We start from the raw sequence: 17,751 nt of genomic DNA, 5'->3' as shown, positions 1-17,751 counted from the left end.
GCAAAACCTGCGATTTTGTTGTTGTTGTTGTTCTTGTGTGTCAGTCATCCACACCAATCAGAAGTGCTGTGCTCCACATTTCGGGATAATATCTAATTGCGATTTTTCTGACAAATATTGCGATTGCGATTCGATTTGCGATATTTGTTTTTAAGCAACCCAACGGAAGTTTATTGTAAAATGCGGCCATATCTCCGGCTAGGAAGGTCTTATCAATGTGCTCCCGTCTCTAGCACCCCCGCAGCCCGAGCTACGAGTGAAAGAACTTAACTTACATGAAACTTCCGTTGGGTTGCTTTAAAGTCAAGCTTCAGTTTAAGATTCACCCTATAATAGATGTAAAACTTGTGATGGAGCATTACTAACCTGACTCAGATGGTTTGTTTCACCAAACCATCTAGGAATGCTCCATTGGAAGCCATTTGGAAAGGGCAGGCACTTTCAAAAACACTTGGCAGGTGATTGGATCAATCTGTCTATCACCTTCTATCATGGGCCACTTCTGATTCAACCCTGTCTCCTAAAAATTACGTTCCCACAGAACTAAATTGCATTCTCAATTACGTTTAGCAAGAAACGTATTTTCTCCCACGTTACTTTAGTTATGAACGTATCTCAAATACATTTATTTTCTACATATCTTCTATAAACATATTTTCTCCCACGTTACGTTTCTTATGAACGTCTCTTAAATACGTTTATTTTCTACATATCTTTGCCATTTATTATCTTAATTATAATAATGATAATAGTCATTTATAAATATCATTTTAGAGCAAACATTTGAAATCAGTAGGCAAGGCTGTAATTTCGCCAGCTGTTACTCTCATGAGCGAGGCAGAACATAATAGTTTTAACATGCCAAAAAGCTGCTGTGTCGTTTATTGCACCTCAAACATTAAAACAAATCCATAGTTACGTGTTTCTATACTTCCTCTAAGAAGAAAGGACAGTAACAGAAGATCTCTGTGACGCCAGATGTGGTGTTGTTAATGCGATATGATATCCGAAAAAAAAATCAGTTTAGGATGGCCGAAGACACTACACTACCCATAATCCCCAGCTATCGTTTGGGACTACAGTACCGTTGACAAACCCCGTGATTAATCTTCAAGCTTTGGGATTGGATGTTGGAGTGGCAGTGTGCCAATGTTACGCAGAGCGTCAAGCTCTTTGAAATTGAAAGAAACCACGGCAGACTATTCAAAACTGGACTCGAACGCCCCCTCAGAACTACACATGCTGGCTATTGTGTTTCGCAATATGTTCTACTATGGCACGTCTCTACTGGGAATTGTAGTTTAAAAAGACGTTTTCGTTTTCCCAAAATTAGAAGTTGACAATATTAAACTGTGTACAGTCCTGGAGGTTTAGGCAATAGGAAACAAATTGGTGTGTACAAATTTAAAACATATAATTACTAAATGGGTGAAAATCGCTTGTATCCATAATGGGCAGCATTAATATATACCCACATGACAGCTCATTGTTACTTTTTAATTCTACTCCACTACAATTCAGAGGTTAACCTGGTATTTTTACTCCATTACATTTATTTTAGTTACTTTGCAGATTCTGATTAATGATGTGAAATATAAACAACACTTAAAGCAGACTTTAGTTACACCTGAGTAAAATTTAGGGAAGGTGATTGTCAAGTGCCAACAATCAGGAGATATTTGATAGTTGGTGCTTGAGAAGACTAAACATTTATCTACAGATCTCTATAAAGTATATTAATTACTCTTTATTCTCTACTAATAGTTAATTAAAAACTGTATATAATTTCTAATTTGCAAGTCCCTTTCAAGATTTCAAGAATTTCTAAGGTTTATTGACATATCATATACACAACTACGGTGTAGTTATGCAATGAATTAAAAACTTGGGTCACAGGTTCCTCAACAGTGCATTACAAGACATCTATCAATATGTGTGTGTACCTCCACCATTAATCTGTCAAATTCTGCACATTTCGTATACTATCTACATACATAAGAGTATAATTAATGTGTATAATATCAGTTAAAATAAGTGCTTCAACATAGTTAACATTGCAGGAAAGCAATATATTAGACGTTAAGCACTTTGTCAGGCTTAATATTTATCTGTACTGTAGATAGATACCCCCAAAGCTTTTTTCTAATTTGAAAGAAGACGTTAACCTAAAGTAGTGGTGCACGATAATTATCGGCCCGATAATTATCGGTCCGATATTAGGAATTATGACATCATCCCAATAAACCCGATAAAAGTATTAATAGCCCCGAAAATATACAATATATTTTTTGGGTAAAAAAAAAGAAAATAATACTGCGGTGTGGGTGGATTGGGATGAGGGGCGTTTGTTTTTCACTCGGCTCCTCCTGTTTTGCCAGTACTGTGGTATTAGTGGTTTAGGAAGAGGGGAGTTTTTCACAAATCGAGCGCTCCCTAACTCATGCCTGGCTGTGACGTAAATGGTGTGCGGCCGTGAAGCCAAGACAGTAAACAAACATGTCGTCGGTAGTATTGGACTATTTCAAAGTTTCAGAGTTAGATAGTTCGCTTGCTATTTGTATTAACAAATGCAATGCAGAATTTCCACGAGGAGGGAAAAAGGCAACGAGCTATAATACTTCCAACCTGATTAGTCACCTGAAACATCGCCATCGCTACGATGGTGTGTTAAAATCGTACGAAGACGCCTGCGCTGCTAAACTAGTGGCGAATCCAAAGCCAGCTGCAAAGGCACCGGGGCTTTTACCTATCGACGAGGCTTTTGAAAAAGGCAAGAAGTTTGCCAGAGACGACCCCAGGGCTAAAACGATCTCTAACTTCATCATAGAAATTATGGCGCCAATTGTTCATTCATTGTTTTTAACCGATAATAATATAATATATACATATATATATATATATTAAATGAATATATATATGTATATATATATATATATATATTATATTATTATCGGTTATCGGTATCGGTATCGGTCTTGAGAGGCAGGAAGTTATCTGTATCGGTTTCAAAAAAACAATATCGTGCATCCCTAACCTAAAGTATTCTTAATGTGTTAATAAAGGTTCATTAGTTTGTCTGTTTTGCACATCCTCCTATTAATATCTTTATACATCCAGCACTAAACTGTTTTATTGTAAAGATCACTTACAGTATCTTCTTGATTTTTTATATTCTATATTTCTATAATTGACCTTCTACTTTCCCCCTATGAAAGCATGTACTCTTAATATTTTTTTCATAAAATAATATTATTCAACAAAAATAACATTATTCAACAAAAATAATTCAATAACGCGCTTTAACCACTAGGCGGTGCACACAAGGTACACACAGCATACTAATAATAACTTTGTATTAGTGTAGGACACTTATGTATGTATAACATCTTAAGATGTGTAGTTGTATTCATGTTTTTACATAATTTTACAGGATATTGCTATACTATCTCTCATGTTTTGCTTCTACACATTAATATCTGATTGGTAAAACATCACAGACAGAAAGGCATATCCGTCATTTAATGGTAAGCTATTGAAATTGTGATTCCATAGATGTGTCTCCCATCACCCAAATCCCCTGACTATTCTCTCAACTCAGTATTTACATTCTTATATTCAAAGAAAATCAGTAATATCTTTAAAAACGACAAGTCCTTTTTTATCAGCTGTGCACCATTATGGTGTAAATATAACCAATCTACCAATTGGATCAAATATAAAAGTCAGCCGAATTACTGTTGATATTGCAAGGAGACGTATTTTGTGAAAATAAATGCAAGATGTTGTTTAATTGTTGATATTTTTATGATCCACGTCACATATTCAGTTTTGGCAGCAGTTCTCCTGTTTGTCCAGAAGTCTTCTCATCAGGGCTCTATAAATAAAGAACTACAGCAGATGTGTAATATTTAATGCAGCCGAACCGTGTATTACAATGCTGCCATATGATGACTTCCAAAGAGAAAAGAAAGAACACTAGGAATAAAGTTTTTTTTTTTTTTTTTTAAATGTTTTCGGATATCATATCGCATTAACATCATATCCCAACATGCATTGCGGCTAAAACATCCAATCAACGAGCTTCAAGCTGAGGATCTTGGGTAATCTGTTCAGTGGGTTTGTGGTTTGTATCGCTCGAAATGTCCCTTATAGGCCTACGTCTGTTTCCGGTGACTTTATTTACGGCTAAAGCATGCTAGAAAGCCCAAGATTATAGAATTAAACGAATAAATAAAAACAAAGATAATTGTGTGTTATTGTTGAGTAAATAACAGTGTGTTATTTAGAAAAGAATAACAAATTAGAAGGAAAAAAAGATTTTCAAAAATACAGATTTCAGTATTTTGAAAGCCCCATTTCTTTTCCTCACAGACGGGAAAAAAAGTCAGACATTATACGATTTAAAATAAAAACAAATAAATAAAAAGATCAAACACTGGCATGTAATTTACGTTAGAATAAATAGAATGGTTTTGAATAATAGATGAGAGTAAAATCTACGTCACTTTACAGCCCCGCCCACTTCTGGGGAAACCAACGCTGTCATTTCAACAGCGATCAAGCCTGAAGCCACAGAGCTCCTCTTTTACTGTCCTTTCTTCTTAGAGGAAGTACAGAAACACGTAACTCTGGATTTGTTTTAATGTTTGAGGTGCTATAAACGAGAGCAGCTTTTTGGCATGTTAAAACTATTATGTTCTGCCTCGCTCATGAGAGTAACAGCTGGCGAAATTACAGCCTCGCCTACTGATTTCAAATGTGTGCTCTAAAATGATATTTATAAATGACTTATCATTATTATAAGCAAGACAATAAATGGCAAAGATATGTAGAAAATAAACGTATTTAAGATACGTTCATAAGAAACGTAACGTGGGAGAAAATATGTTTCTAGAAGATATGTAGAAAATAAACGTGTTTGAGATACGTTCATAACGAACGTAACGTGGGAGAAAATACGTTTCTTGCTAAACGTAATTGAGAATGCAGTTTAGTTCTGTGGGAACGTAATTTTTAGGAGACAGGGTTGTCTGATTGGTTAACAATGGCTGGTACATGTGGAGCACATCACTTCTGATTGGTGTGGATGACTGACACACAAGAAAGAAAAAAAAAAGAAAAGAAAAAATAATTGTTAAAAAAAAATCGCAGGCTTTGCGATTTGATAATCGCATCATTTAAAATCGCGATTTAAAATCGATTAATCGTTCAGCCCTACTGTAGTGTTTTTTTCTAACACTTTTCTAGATATTCTACAGATAAATCATTGATTTCAGCCCGACAGCATAAATTGCATCATTCCTTTGATTCATATTCAAGGTGCAGCCCTTGTTTTAGCATGTCAGTGTACTGATATGAGCCACACCCCACCAAAAAAAGTATTGCGCATTATGGGAAAGCATGAGTAGGTGTTATGCAACTGTGAGAGTGTACTGCAAAACACTATGTGTGATGTGTAACTAATATAGGTAAAAGGGGTACAAGCGAATATAACAGTAGTAGTAGTAGTAGTAGTAGTAGTAGTAGTAGTAGTAGTAGTAAGAGTAGAAGTAGTAGTAGTAGTAGTGCTGTCAAAATATTCTACAGTGAAGAATGTGGGTCAACCTCTGCAAAGCTCTGACTGTAGCAATAAGGAGCTCTGGGGATGTAAGTGTGTTTATGCGTGGATAAGACAGCTAGAGAGTGTGTGAGTGGGTCGGCTCTGCTGCTACTACAGTATAAACTATTTTGTGAGTAGGATTCGTAAGCATGTTAATAATTAAGGTTACGTTTGTGGATTAGCATGCAGCAAAGGGAGTGCTTCTCTGAGTTTGTGTGTGTGGGTGTGCAAAATCTTGTGAAAGATATTTGTTGATGGAGCTAAAATGGACTGCAGCAAGGAGCAATCTGCAGGACTGACCACTTCATATCTGCAACACGGAGAAGAGAGGGGGCGGAGAAGAAAGTAAAGAAGGAAAGGTGATATAAAAGGAAAGGACAGAAAAATGGGGAAAGTAAAAAGAGAGAAAGAAATGTCAAGGAAAAGAAAGATCAAAATAGATCAGAGAGGTAGGGAAGGAAGGAAATGACAATAAAGGAAAGGAAATGGCAGGATAGGAGAGGAATGGCAGGAGGAGAATGAAAGAAAGAAAGGAAGAATATGACATGCAAGGTATTTCAAGAAACGAAAATGAGAATACAGAAAAAAAAACTGAGATGGGAAAAACAGAGCGTGAAAGAAATGCAGACAAGAAGGGAGATAAAACACGACAGCAGAGAGCGAGAAAGTGAGGACACGGAACGAGGGAATCACACGTTAATGCGGCGAGAGACTACGAGAGAGAGAGGTGGTCCACTGACCTGTTTTACGCAGCTAACTGAAGGAAAACAGGGAAGATGGTGTGTGTCATGTGAATAAGAAACCAGTCAGGAGATTGAATCCCAATCAGATGAGAGTGAGCCAGGCAGGTCAATGTCAGATATCAGAGCTCAGCACATCTGCTGTGAAAACGGTTTATCTAACTGGCGAAAGGCGACATATGTTTGTGTTTTGTTACCTTGACAAAGAAACATAGCTGTTTCCCTCTGTTTCCAGTATTTGGGCTAAGCTAACCGGCTGCAGGCTGTAGCTTCATATTTAGGGTTTGGCTTGGTTTGTTTTGACCATGCAGTGACACTGAAAGCACTAAATAAAGTTCATAGGATTCAGTGATTAGTTCACAATTATTATATTGATTAACACACAACGTTGATAATCAATTAATTTGTGATTTTTAAAGAAAAAAAAGTTAAGATGATCTGATTCAAGCTTCATCATTGTGAATATGTTTTTTTCTTCACAACAGTAAACTGAATGTATTTAGTTTTAGATGTCATTTTGGGCTTTGGAAAACACTGGTCATCCTTTTTCACTATTTTCTTATTGATCAAACAATTAAATACTAAATAATCAACATTAATATAATCGTTAGCTGCAGTGCTACTACTTAAGAAAGCATGACACAAGATACATAAAAGCTTCCATCATGTGTCTGTCTGTCAAATGTAAAATCTTCAAAAGATCGAGCGTTTTTATAACATCAGAGAAATAAATTTGCCATAAATTCTCCTACATTACAAATAATTCCAGATTCTGAGAAATACAGGAGATTCAATTGCCAGGCATATGAACTTTTAATTTAATCATAGTATATTATGTAGTTAAAATATAACCTGAACTACCATGGCAACTCTTTTTCATTCAAATATTTTAATTATTGAATTTCAACAGTCATAGCAGTCATTAGCCTGCACAGATGCTTAACAATTATCTTAAATTGTGGTCACAGGAGAGACATTCCTCAAAATTAGATTTGAAAGGCTCATCTTTGTGGGCCTGCCTGTGAAGTTGTAACATGAGGCCGGCAGTTAGTAGCTTCATGTTGTTCGCATGTGGACTCAGATGGTAATTAGATTCACTGTCGGGGTTCCTGGTGAGAGTGAGATACTTCTACAAGGTGTGGATGATAGGAACGACAGACAATCAGTCAAACTGCTGTTGTTGTGTGACAAAAGTAGGAAGTAGGTGAGGAAGTACGGTAGTTATTGTTGCAGGTAATGTAGCTGGAATATTTCAATGTTAACTGTAGCCAATCAGCCATCAGAAAAATATTTGCAAACTATTTGTTTATTAATAATTGAGTCGTTTTTAAAACAAAAGTGTCAGAAAAAGAAGTTTTTAACATCTTATATGTGGAGATGTGTTGCTTTTCAAGTTTTGTATCATATTAAAAAGGGAATAACTTGGCTATTAGACGGACCCTGAACCTTTCACAATTTCCTGACACTATATGGAGCACAAGATGAGTCTAGAAAATAACAGATCAATTAGTTATGAATTAGGGATGCAAGCGATTATTCGATTTTTCCAATATTTATTACAGTCTCCATAATCGAAAATTATTTTTAAAATTCAATTTTATTTATATATATTTTTATTATTATTTATGTTTTTCTTTTTTTGCTGGCTTAGTTTCAACCAAAATATAGACTAATGCTAATAATAGTATTAATGATTGTAAATGGTCATTGGTCACACCACCAGTTTGTTTTACTGTAAACTTGGAGGAAGCCAGCAGCGCAGGCGAATAATCGATTAATATTCGCCAGGGCTGTCCGATTTTCGAATTTGATCATGGTCAGTTTCTGGCATCCCTATTATGAATATAGATAATTGCTAGTTGCAGCCCTATTGTTGACAACCATGATCTCTAATACCCGGAATATTAATTCATAATTACAAAGATTCCAACAGCTGTTGATCTCCCAATAACCGACCAAATGGGAAACAAGAAAGAGTCAATAGCAACTTTCACACCAAGTACTTTGCCGTACTTAGTTCCTAGCACTTAGTTCCCAGCACTTAGTTCCCAGCACTTAGTTCCAGACCCGGCGCCAGAACAAATCTACAGAGGGCATATGATTTTCATGGGAGGGCACACAAAACCGTCATGTGCCGCGGCCAGTGGCGGTGCCAGAGATTTTCTTTTGTGGGTGCTGTGGGGTAGCTTGACGTTTCATAGAGGGTGCTCAAACATGTAGGGTTTCCCATTAAAGGTGACCTATCATGCAAAATGCACTTTTGTACGTCTTATATACATGAATATGTGTCCCCGGTGTTCCAGGGAAATCACCAAGTGTCAGAAAACAAAACCCTTTCTATTTTCCTCCTTACCCAAATCTCTTAAAAAGGGGCTGCAACGGATCTGATACAGACTGATCCAGATTTGAACACTTCTATGACGTCACAAAAGTGGCGCTACGGCTATTGGGCCAACTCCACCAATCAGGAGGAGACAGCCACGGACATTGCCGTTCGAAAGCGCTGGAGACGCTGTAGTACATATGCCAGGCCTGTAGATGGTGCTGTTCTCACAGAATCAGCCCATGCAAAGACAGTGTTAAATTGAGCAAAATGAGGAATGGCTAAAATGCATGATCTGTTTGGTATTTTGAAAAATAAAAAGTATAAATATGCCTTATATAGGTATGGTCCTACAATATATTATTCAAATATAGCATGATAGGTCCACTTTAAGATACCGGGCACTACAGTGGAATTTTCTACTGCAACACTCCCCACACGCACATACACATACACTGCTACTATAGCCGCATTCACACCAAGTACTTTGCCTTACTTAGTGCCCAGCACTTAGTGCTTGCACTTAGTACCCCCATGGAACTAAGTACATATCGCGTTCACAACGGAATAAGTTCCCTGAGGGAAGATTACGCAAATGAAGCCGCTGACGTCACTTCTTCTTCTTCTGCTTTGGGTTTACTGGCAGGCTGCAAACCACTTCACGGCGTATACTGCCACCTGAAGTTCCCGGCCGGAAGTCCCAGGAGTTGGGGACTGGCTTCAGTAGAAGCTTCTGGGACTACCAGCAGCTTCTGAAGCCTTCCGAGTAAATCGCCAGAACGCCGACATCTCCTCAACACCTTTTGTGTTGCCATAAGTTAGTCTCTCTCTGTTGGTGTGCTGGGCTAATGCTAATAATGCTAATGCCAGCAAATAAAAGGGCGGCTTCACAAAACTTTTCAGAGTTTTACGGGGCGGGGTTTGCAATTCGCCCAGTCAATCCGAATTTTGAACTTTTTTCTCCCCAGAAAAGTACCTGCTCTCTATCAGGAACTGAAAAGGGGGTGAAAAGTTCTCATGAACTAAGTTCTCTTTTTGATGTGAACGCAAAATCCCAGGAACTATCGGAACTAAAAGGGAAAAGTACGGGGAAAGGTACTCCGGTGTGAAAGCGCCTAATGCATCATAATATGCACTACATGAAGATATAGTGAAAGATAAACAGACATTCAATTCTAATATGCCTGAAAAAAATGATGGGTAGGGAATAGTGTTATCCCAACAAAAACAATCAGTGAGATATTGAGAGGAAGCCGACACCATAAGAGCTTGTTGTTTTCATCGTCTGATTACTAACCAGGTGTTCCTCACAGCTGAAGCTACAGACACAAACACTCACCCCACCGCCTCCCATGAGGCTTTGGGGTGGTCCAATAAGGTAGATCTGTTTCATGCTGTCCTATATAATCAGGCAGCAGAAAATGTGCACAGATGATGATGCATCTGTCTTATCTTTGCAGCACTTTGAATATCACTAACAGCTGAAAATACTTTATGCTAGCAAACTTGTAATCATTTAGGGCAACGACTAATGATTATCTCTGTATGAAGATATACAAAAAAGTGAAAAACGTATTAAAATTGCTCATCAAATGTGCTATATAAATACAACTTGATTTGATTTTAGCTGTTCCCCAACAGCATTCCAAAATCATAGCTTTTTGATTAGCATTGGTTTGCAGCAAATGCTACCATTTGAGAAGATGGAACCAGGGAATGTTGAAGTTTTTTGTTTGATGTATGGCAAACTAATCAACACTTATCATGTATAGATAATATAAAGCATTTATCCTGATTATTACGCTGGCTAGGATCACAAAAAGTAAGCCTATAGTGGAATATGTCATGATAATCAACCTGTGTCATTGCATTTTTAGAATATTTCAAGTGTATTTCATTAAGACAACCTTGCTTGTGTTTTACAAGAGCAGCAGGTGTGGTTGAAATTAAGTAAATGCATCTACATCACCATACAAATTAATAAAAAACCTTTTACTGCTGTTTAGAGCAAGAATCAGGATTCTCCAACACTGTTGCAGCGCTCCCTGAGAAAAGAAGAGGTGGTCCTCCTGATGAGGAGAGTGCTGTTGATCAATCACCCTCCACAATCAATCTCTGACAATTATTGGCTTGTCTGGTACCTGCCAGTTAGTGCTTAGAGACATGCTAATATAATTGATCCTTCAATCAATCTTCAATCAATCCCCCTTATTGGCTTGCTGGTGGATTCATATTACATTCCACTGCATGTGGACCTGTGGGAGCTGAGAGATGCCTTTAGTAACAAAACCTGATGACATGCCATCCCACTGAGGGTAGCGATGATGTAGGGTTGGGCTGGTTGCTGAAGCATTGGGGTTTTTCAATTTGACAAAAATATGTTCCTCGACAAATTATTGTAACTGTTTCATGTTAAAAAAAACATTCAAAACAGACATTTGGAGGCCAAAATGCATGTTTCCCAGAGTATTTTACTCTTCTCAGGATGGAAACAACCCTGAAACTAGACAATCACAGGATAGTTATTATCTCCCTGTTATACAAATGCAAATATAACACCTTGTTAAATTAGCAGCATGACAGATTTTCCTGCAGGCTGCAGCTAGCAACCCCAAGGCTGATGGGTAAATTTACCGAGTCCTTTCCTCCATCATGTGAGCTGACAACAATGACTGGCAAAGTATGTTGAAAAGGCACTACCTGCAAAATACTACATCCACACATATTTTACTTGTTTACATATCTTAGAAATTGCATGTGTTGATATTCCATCTGATACATGCCATGTTGAGGCTGCAAGGCTGCATGTTTTGCTCATGTGTTTCATGTGTCTGTGGGGTTGCATGCTCTCTAATCATAACATCATCATCCCTGTAGTGGAGTAGCATTGGATGGAGTCCAAAGGCATTTCTACACTCTAGGAAGCAAATCATAGTGATCAAACTGAACTCAAATAGGCCGGTTAGGCCTTTTGTTTATGTTTGTCATTTGAAAAACCCATGGGACATTTAGTCACCATCATAGTTGACACTTAGTCGAATATATTGGACTTACCTTGAGGTAATCATTCTCAGATCTCAGTTCTTCTATTTCCCGTACAAACTCCTCATGCATGCCGTCCATAAACTCCTCTGTGAGGTCTGAGAAAGCCAGGGATGTGCTGGGGGGCACCCTGCTGTCAAACGAGGTGACCGAGCGCTCCTCGCCTGGGGATATGCTCCCTTCCCCTGTCTCCACGGCCAGGGAGAGCCGGTCCTTGTAGTCTCTCTCCGAGGAGAAGCAGGTGGTCCTGGCAGTGGCATGTTGGCTAGCTCTTTCTGCCAACACGCCATCCCTGACCGGCTTGTCTCCGTCTAGCCCCCCGCCTCGGCTGCTCCTCGACTCGGTGTCGCTACTCACAGCGTCCGCTGAGAGCTTATTTTCCTCGGAGGCGCAATCCGAGAGCTCGGAGCTACTATCGGTCGGGGAGAGCTTCCCGGTGGCACAGCCGGAGTCCTTAGATAAATCGTCGGAGCCTGTGCTGGCGTCCGAAACCTTACGCCGACCCCCGGTGCTTTTCACTGTGTTGGCCGTTTTAGACGAGGCTGAGGAGGATTTGCCCGCCGGTTTGCTCTTATCCGCTTTACCTTCCTTTCCAGCGAGACTTCCCACGGGGCTGCGCCTGGAAATGCGGCTGCCCAGGTGAATGCCTCCCGGCTTGACACTCAGAGTCGGGGTCCCAATCCCTCCGCGAATCTTGGTTAGCGACCAACCGGGTACATCCTTCGGTCTGGCCGGGGAGGGAGCCCGGTTTATCTTTTTCTTCTTGCCTGAAGGCTGAGCGGACACCGCCGCAGAGAGCTCCGCGGTTTCAGGCCGGTGGGTTGGCTGCTGCTGCCCGGGCACCGCGTGCTGAGTTTGCCCGCTGTCCGAGCCCTCCGCCCCGCCTCCACTTTCCATCTTCTGCCGGAGATGGAGCCTCCGTTCCTTGGCCGAGGCGAAGACGAGGTCAGCCGGAGAGGTATGGACATCAACTTCCTTTGTTTTTGTCATTCATTCCGTTTAGGCCGAAACAAGTAAAAACAAAATTGAAACGAAACCTCCTATTTTGCGGAAACGGGAGGCAGAAGTTGGAGTTTGAATAAACAACTGCAGAGCACACAAAAGGAGGGGATCCTCGCTCCGTCCACAATGAGAGCTCAGAGCTCCTGTAGTGCAACAAGGCGAAGAAGCAGGAAGCGTAGTCCAAAAACTGCAGAAACGCAACATAAAATCCCGGTTTCCACTGTGTGTAGTAGTAGACTTGTAAATATTTCCGCTTTGTTCTGATAGATCTTCCCCCCCACGTCAGGATATCTGTCCGGATGACATAAACTAGCCAGCCGGTTCCTGTTTAGAGGAGTGTTTGTGAAAACAGAGAGGCAGTGTGGTGGATGGTCTACCCCCTCTCCCTCTTTCTCCGCCCAGATAACGGGATGTAGCCCTGGAGGAGAGAGAGGGAGAATCTAGTTTCTGCAGCTCTCTGTCGCCACCCTTACCTTGCAGGATATTAGAAGGGCAGACGAACAGGAAAATAAAAATAATATTGCTCTGAGAGATGCATGAGGAGCAGGGTTCATCATTGCTTACTATGCACTGCTTTAAAACCAAAGCTATGATGGTATGTTTTGCCATTGATGCATTCTGTTGTACTCTACACCCATACACACAGAACAAATATTCAAATGTTATTCAAGGAAAAGGAATCTCTTAAACATCTTTACCTGGAAAGATATGTGTAAGGGATAAGTAGAGTCTTAATAGCACAACAATAAATTTAAACAAACCACCCAAAAATGTATCTATTTTATAGAACATGTTGAATTGAATCAGTACAAGTAAGAATATTTTTAATTTGGTAGTTACTGTAAATATAATTACATATCTTCAGCAAAAATCCAACCGAATGCGCTTATTCTTTAAAACACGAGGATATCCTAATGTGTCTGCAGTATGTCTGAACACCATTCCCATCATGATTAATTGACATCCTTGTGGGATTCATCATTTGCACATGGTAACACATTACAGTAAGTCTCGAGTTACGTGTGCGTGAGGATAGATGAGTGTGTGTGACTGTGTGTTAATTTGATACAGGTAGAAGAATACACTACAATAACAATGGTAGCGTCCTAACGTTAAGAAGGTATGTAGAAATACATGTATTAAAAGTATTAGACAAATTGAAATATTGACCTGGTGGTACTCTGGTAGTTTTCACTTGATGATGCAAATAAAATGCATTTCACTGAAATCCTTAAATGTCAGTCTTACGGATATTTCATGGATTCATCCTCTGGGGACCATGAATGTTTGTATCAAATGCCATAGTTTTTTATTTAATAGTTTGAGAAATTCTAGTAAAAGCCTTAAATGTTCTACTGTATGTGTGAAACAAATAGATTATCAAATTTTTATAGTGCTGCTGCAATGAGTCCAAAAACTGTAAATCAGCATGTTAGAGCATTACCTTTTCTTAAAGTGTTTTTTATGTAAGATGAGTTAAGGAAGATCAAGTTAAAGGTGGTTACTTACAAGTGGCTTAATGAGGCTAGATAGATTGTCACGGACATTTAATTACATTAACAGTCAGTCTTTAGCTTAGTGTTGGCAGCGTTAAATTCACTTCACTGTTTTGTGAGCTTTTTATTTTCAAAGCTGCATTAAACCTTCAAAAAAACATAAAAGTGGTGTTTTTGTTATCTTGCTGAACAAAATGCGTATCATAAACAGATGTTTTTTTTCTGTAATAATCCAAAGTCTACAAAATAAATCTTTTTTTGTCGAGGACTCAAAAAAACTACATTGCTGCATCCCTCTATTATTCCGCTTTATGTAGTGAAGTCTTGAAGTATGTACCTGATCATACTCTTCCCAAAATGTCACTCAACTACATTCCCTTATACATAATTGTTCATTTAAAGAGCAAGCAGGAAACATTAAGTTAATGGGTAAAAATATGTTTCTGAAGTATTCTCCACAAGTGACAGGGACATTATGTCATCTCCAGCTATTAACAGATGGTTTCTTTCATTATTAAAGCTAAAAATGTAGAGTGGGACTTCCGCCTCTTCCATATATTCCCCATTTCTAATAATAACCATATTCATGTTCCTCTTCCCCAGATGCTGTTCTCTTCTAAAGGACTGCATATATACATTCCTACACACAATTACATCTTAGTATAACTTCCAACGGCAATACAGTAGCAGCATCTCTTCATTTATGAACTCACTTAGTTCTTCTCTATGTTGAAGTTGTTTGTGAAACCGTGACAATAATGAGATTTAATTGTCATCACAGAACCAATGAAGATGTCGATACAGTCTGCGGTGGCAGAATCCCACTACGTGAATGATTTATAAGCAGTAACCCAACAATGGCAAACACAGAATTAGAGCAGTTAGAATACATTTTACAACTCAGGGATTTATAATGAACCAGTAAAGAGGGTCTGGTTTAATACTCATCATGTTTACAATACACACAAATAATGTGATTGTAGGCTATAATGAGCATAATGCAGGTCTCATAAAGACAACACTGGTTATTTTTGCCATTATGGTCATAGAACAAGGGTTACCTTTAACATTTTCCTATTTTATTGCCCTTCTCTGCATTATAATGTGCTCAAATTGTACCCTTATCAAGGATCATGTTAAACAGAGATTTCAATTTTAATCATTAATGAACAGGCCATCCGTTGTTATAAGGAGGTGGTAAAAAGCATTCATTAAATAATTAAGCAGATACCAAAGTGCTATACTAACAGCCAGTCCTACACTAATAACCCTATACAAAAAAATATAGTGTATAAAATGTATAAGGAATTCAAATACCTGTATCAGAAGTGCAGTATTGCAACCATCCCTGCAATGTTAAGGCAGTTTGCTCCTTGGTGGTAACTCTTTGGAAAGGGACACCACTTGCTTTTTAGACACACATCAGTACATGCAATTCTTTGTTTTAGGCTACTGAATCCTATCAGGGTTGTTAATGTTTATGTGCAGCTATCAGTAGGCAAAGATCATATCTTATGCTAATCTTAGCAGCTCATATCCGCCAGCTGTTATGCTAGCATTAGCTGAGGGCATACATGTGGTTTTAAATATGCTAACCTAGCATTAGCTTAATAGTAAAATATGTTCTGAGTATCATGCTAGCATTAGCTGAGAGCTTTCATGAGGTTGTATACATGCTTACCTAGCATTAGCTTAATAGTAAAATATTTTTTGTTTAGCTTTATTTTTATATGAATTTAATTTAAAATTAGTTGTTGAAACAAAGCAGGAAGAGCAAGTCAATTTTTGTCCAAAATCCAACCTAAAACTAACTTCACAGCGGTTATCGGCTGTACTCTGGGGATTAATGCGTTTCTAGAAAAAGTAGGCAATGATTAACTTAGGTAGCCTATGTGTGAGAGTGTAAGTACAACAAAATATGAAGCTACTTCATTCTCCGTTCTCACCTAATTACATGTATCTCTACTGCTCTGCTTGTCAGGATGTAGATTGGCCACAAAGCAAAATGTAGACCTACTTTTTGACATGTATGAGGAGAAAACTTTTCAAAATGTTTCAAGGACAGTTTGACTGCTCTCAGAATCCATGTGCATTATATCTTTGTCGGTAACAAGGCAGGCTACAGGCCGACTTTGCAGACTGAGAGCCAATCAACCAATCATCTGCCAGTCATTTTTATCTGGCTCTGACATGATGGGTAAATCTGCCAAACGTGGTTTCTGGGTTAAACAATTCAATTATTTATTGTATATTAATCTTAATTTATAAACTTGCATTGGTTTGCAACAAGGGTTTTTTGATGACTGATATCTAAATGTACATAACTTGCCTATTTCTTGCAAGTCAATGAAACAACCAGTTCAGCCTCTCAGATGTGTAAACAAGGTGATGGACGGACGCCACACTGTTACCATGACGCTTCACACCACCCTGCTTTCATTCAGGCCTCAGGATAACTGGAGGGAGGAAACCCAGCCATCCAACAGTAAATACTCGTTAACAATGAACATATTTTACTAATTATCAGTGAAAAAACACCCTGATTACCCTGACCTTTGATTCCTGTCCAATCCAAGGTGGGTATTAGAGTGCCTGGTTTCAAGTCTGCATTGCTGAGAGGAAAAAAAAGACGATAATAGAAACCCGCTGTCCTTGCGAGTTATCTTCAGTACAGTAATTGGAAAGCAGTGGGTGTGTGTTGCTGGTTATGAAGACACTCCAATAGTATGAATCAGCAGTGCTACTGCCTGCTGACAAGAGGCGACAGATACATTATTTCTATTTCTGCTCTCCATTTAGTTATTTTGCACCTTATATTTATGAGAACCATAGGTGCTGCTTGCAATTATTTTCTGAAACTAGATTTTTTAAATATATTATATAATTGATGTCATTAAATCGGAAAGTAAATTAAAAAGGATGCCAAGCAGGAATAACTATAAGAGGATGAAACATTACTGTAGGTTTGCTGGAATAATCTTTTCAATTTTTATAAATGTTTTATTATTATTTCGTTGAATTAGCCAGGCTAGCATTTTATCTCCTGTTCCCAGTTTTGATGCTAGGGTTTGCTTACAGGGCAACATCAATCTTTTTATCTAACTCATGTCAAGACATTAAATGAGCTTATTTCCCAAATGTTATTAAACTGTTCCTTTAAATGTTTCCTCAATGTTCGTCAAATTCTTTAAGCACTCACACACATAATTCAAACACTTGCAGGGCCGGCAATCATTTTTAGCCCGAACATTTCTTAATTTCTTATCAGTTGCACATGTTTTATTAATATGCATTTTTGCCCGCACGTCTGGGTGTTGAAGGGGTTCTGCAGCGGTGTTGTCAGCTTTACTGATTATTTTGAATCCCTGCAAGAGTCAGAAGGGGAAGCTTTGTCTCCTGTGAGTAAAGTGAGTCTCGTGGCCAGATTGATCTAGAATCACACTTCTCCTGAGAGCTCCCTCCCTGCTGGGTTCAGTAGATGGCCTTCAAATGATATCAAATCACAGACCCCCTGCTGACACTTCTGGATCTCGCCTGGGGCACCTCGAA

The 17,751-nt window shown here is 38.7% G+C and overlaps 2 protein-coding genes across 3 annotated transcripts in view; one reads left to right on the top strand and one right to left on the bottom strand.

Annotated features, from left to right (window-relative positions):
• mtcl2 (microtubule crosslinking factor 2) overlaps positions 1 to 13,094 on the bottom strand; it is a 122,762-nt gene extending 109,668 nt beyond the window's left edge. The window contains exon 1 of one of the 2 annotated variants that reach the window (XM_079675149.1): positions 11,717 to 13,094. In XM_079675149.1, coding sequence (XP_079531275.1) covers positions 11,717 to 12,694 — 978 coding nt within the window. In that variant the 5' untranslated portion in view covers positions 12,695 to 13,094. The remainder of the gene's footprint in view (positions 1 to 11,716) is intronic. The other variant, XM_079675148.1, reaches the window with a different exon arrangement.
• LOC307035603 (oxysterol-binding protein-related protein 2-like) overlaps positions 12,542 to 17,751 on the top strand; it is a 49,684-nt gene continuing 44,474 nt past the window's right edge. The window contains exon 1 of the mRNA XM_079675153.1: positions 12,542 to 12,662. The gene's annotated coding sequence lies outside the window, so the exon portion shown is untranslated. The remainder of the gene's footprint in view (positions 12,663 to 17,751) is intronic.

The sequence above is a fragment of the Notothenia rossii genome (assembly GCF_949606895.1).
Source record: "Notothenia rossii genome assembly, chromosome: 4".
NCBI lineage: Eukaryota > Metazoa > Chordata > Actinopteri > Perciformes > Nototheniidae > Notothenia > Notothenia rossii.
Note: the sequence above shows the minus strand (reverse complement) of the source record. Positions and strands in the feature narration are given on the sequence as shown.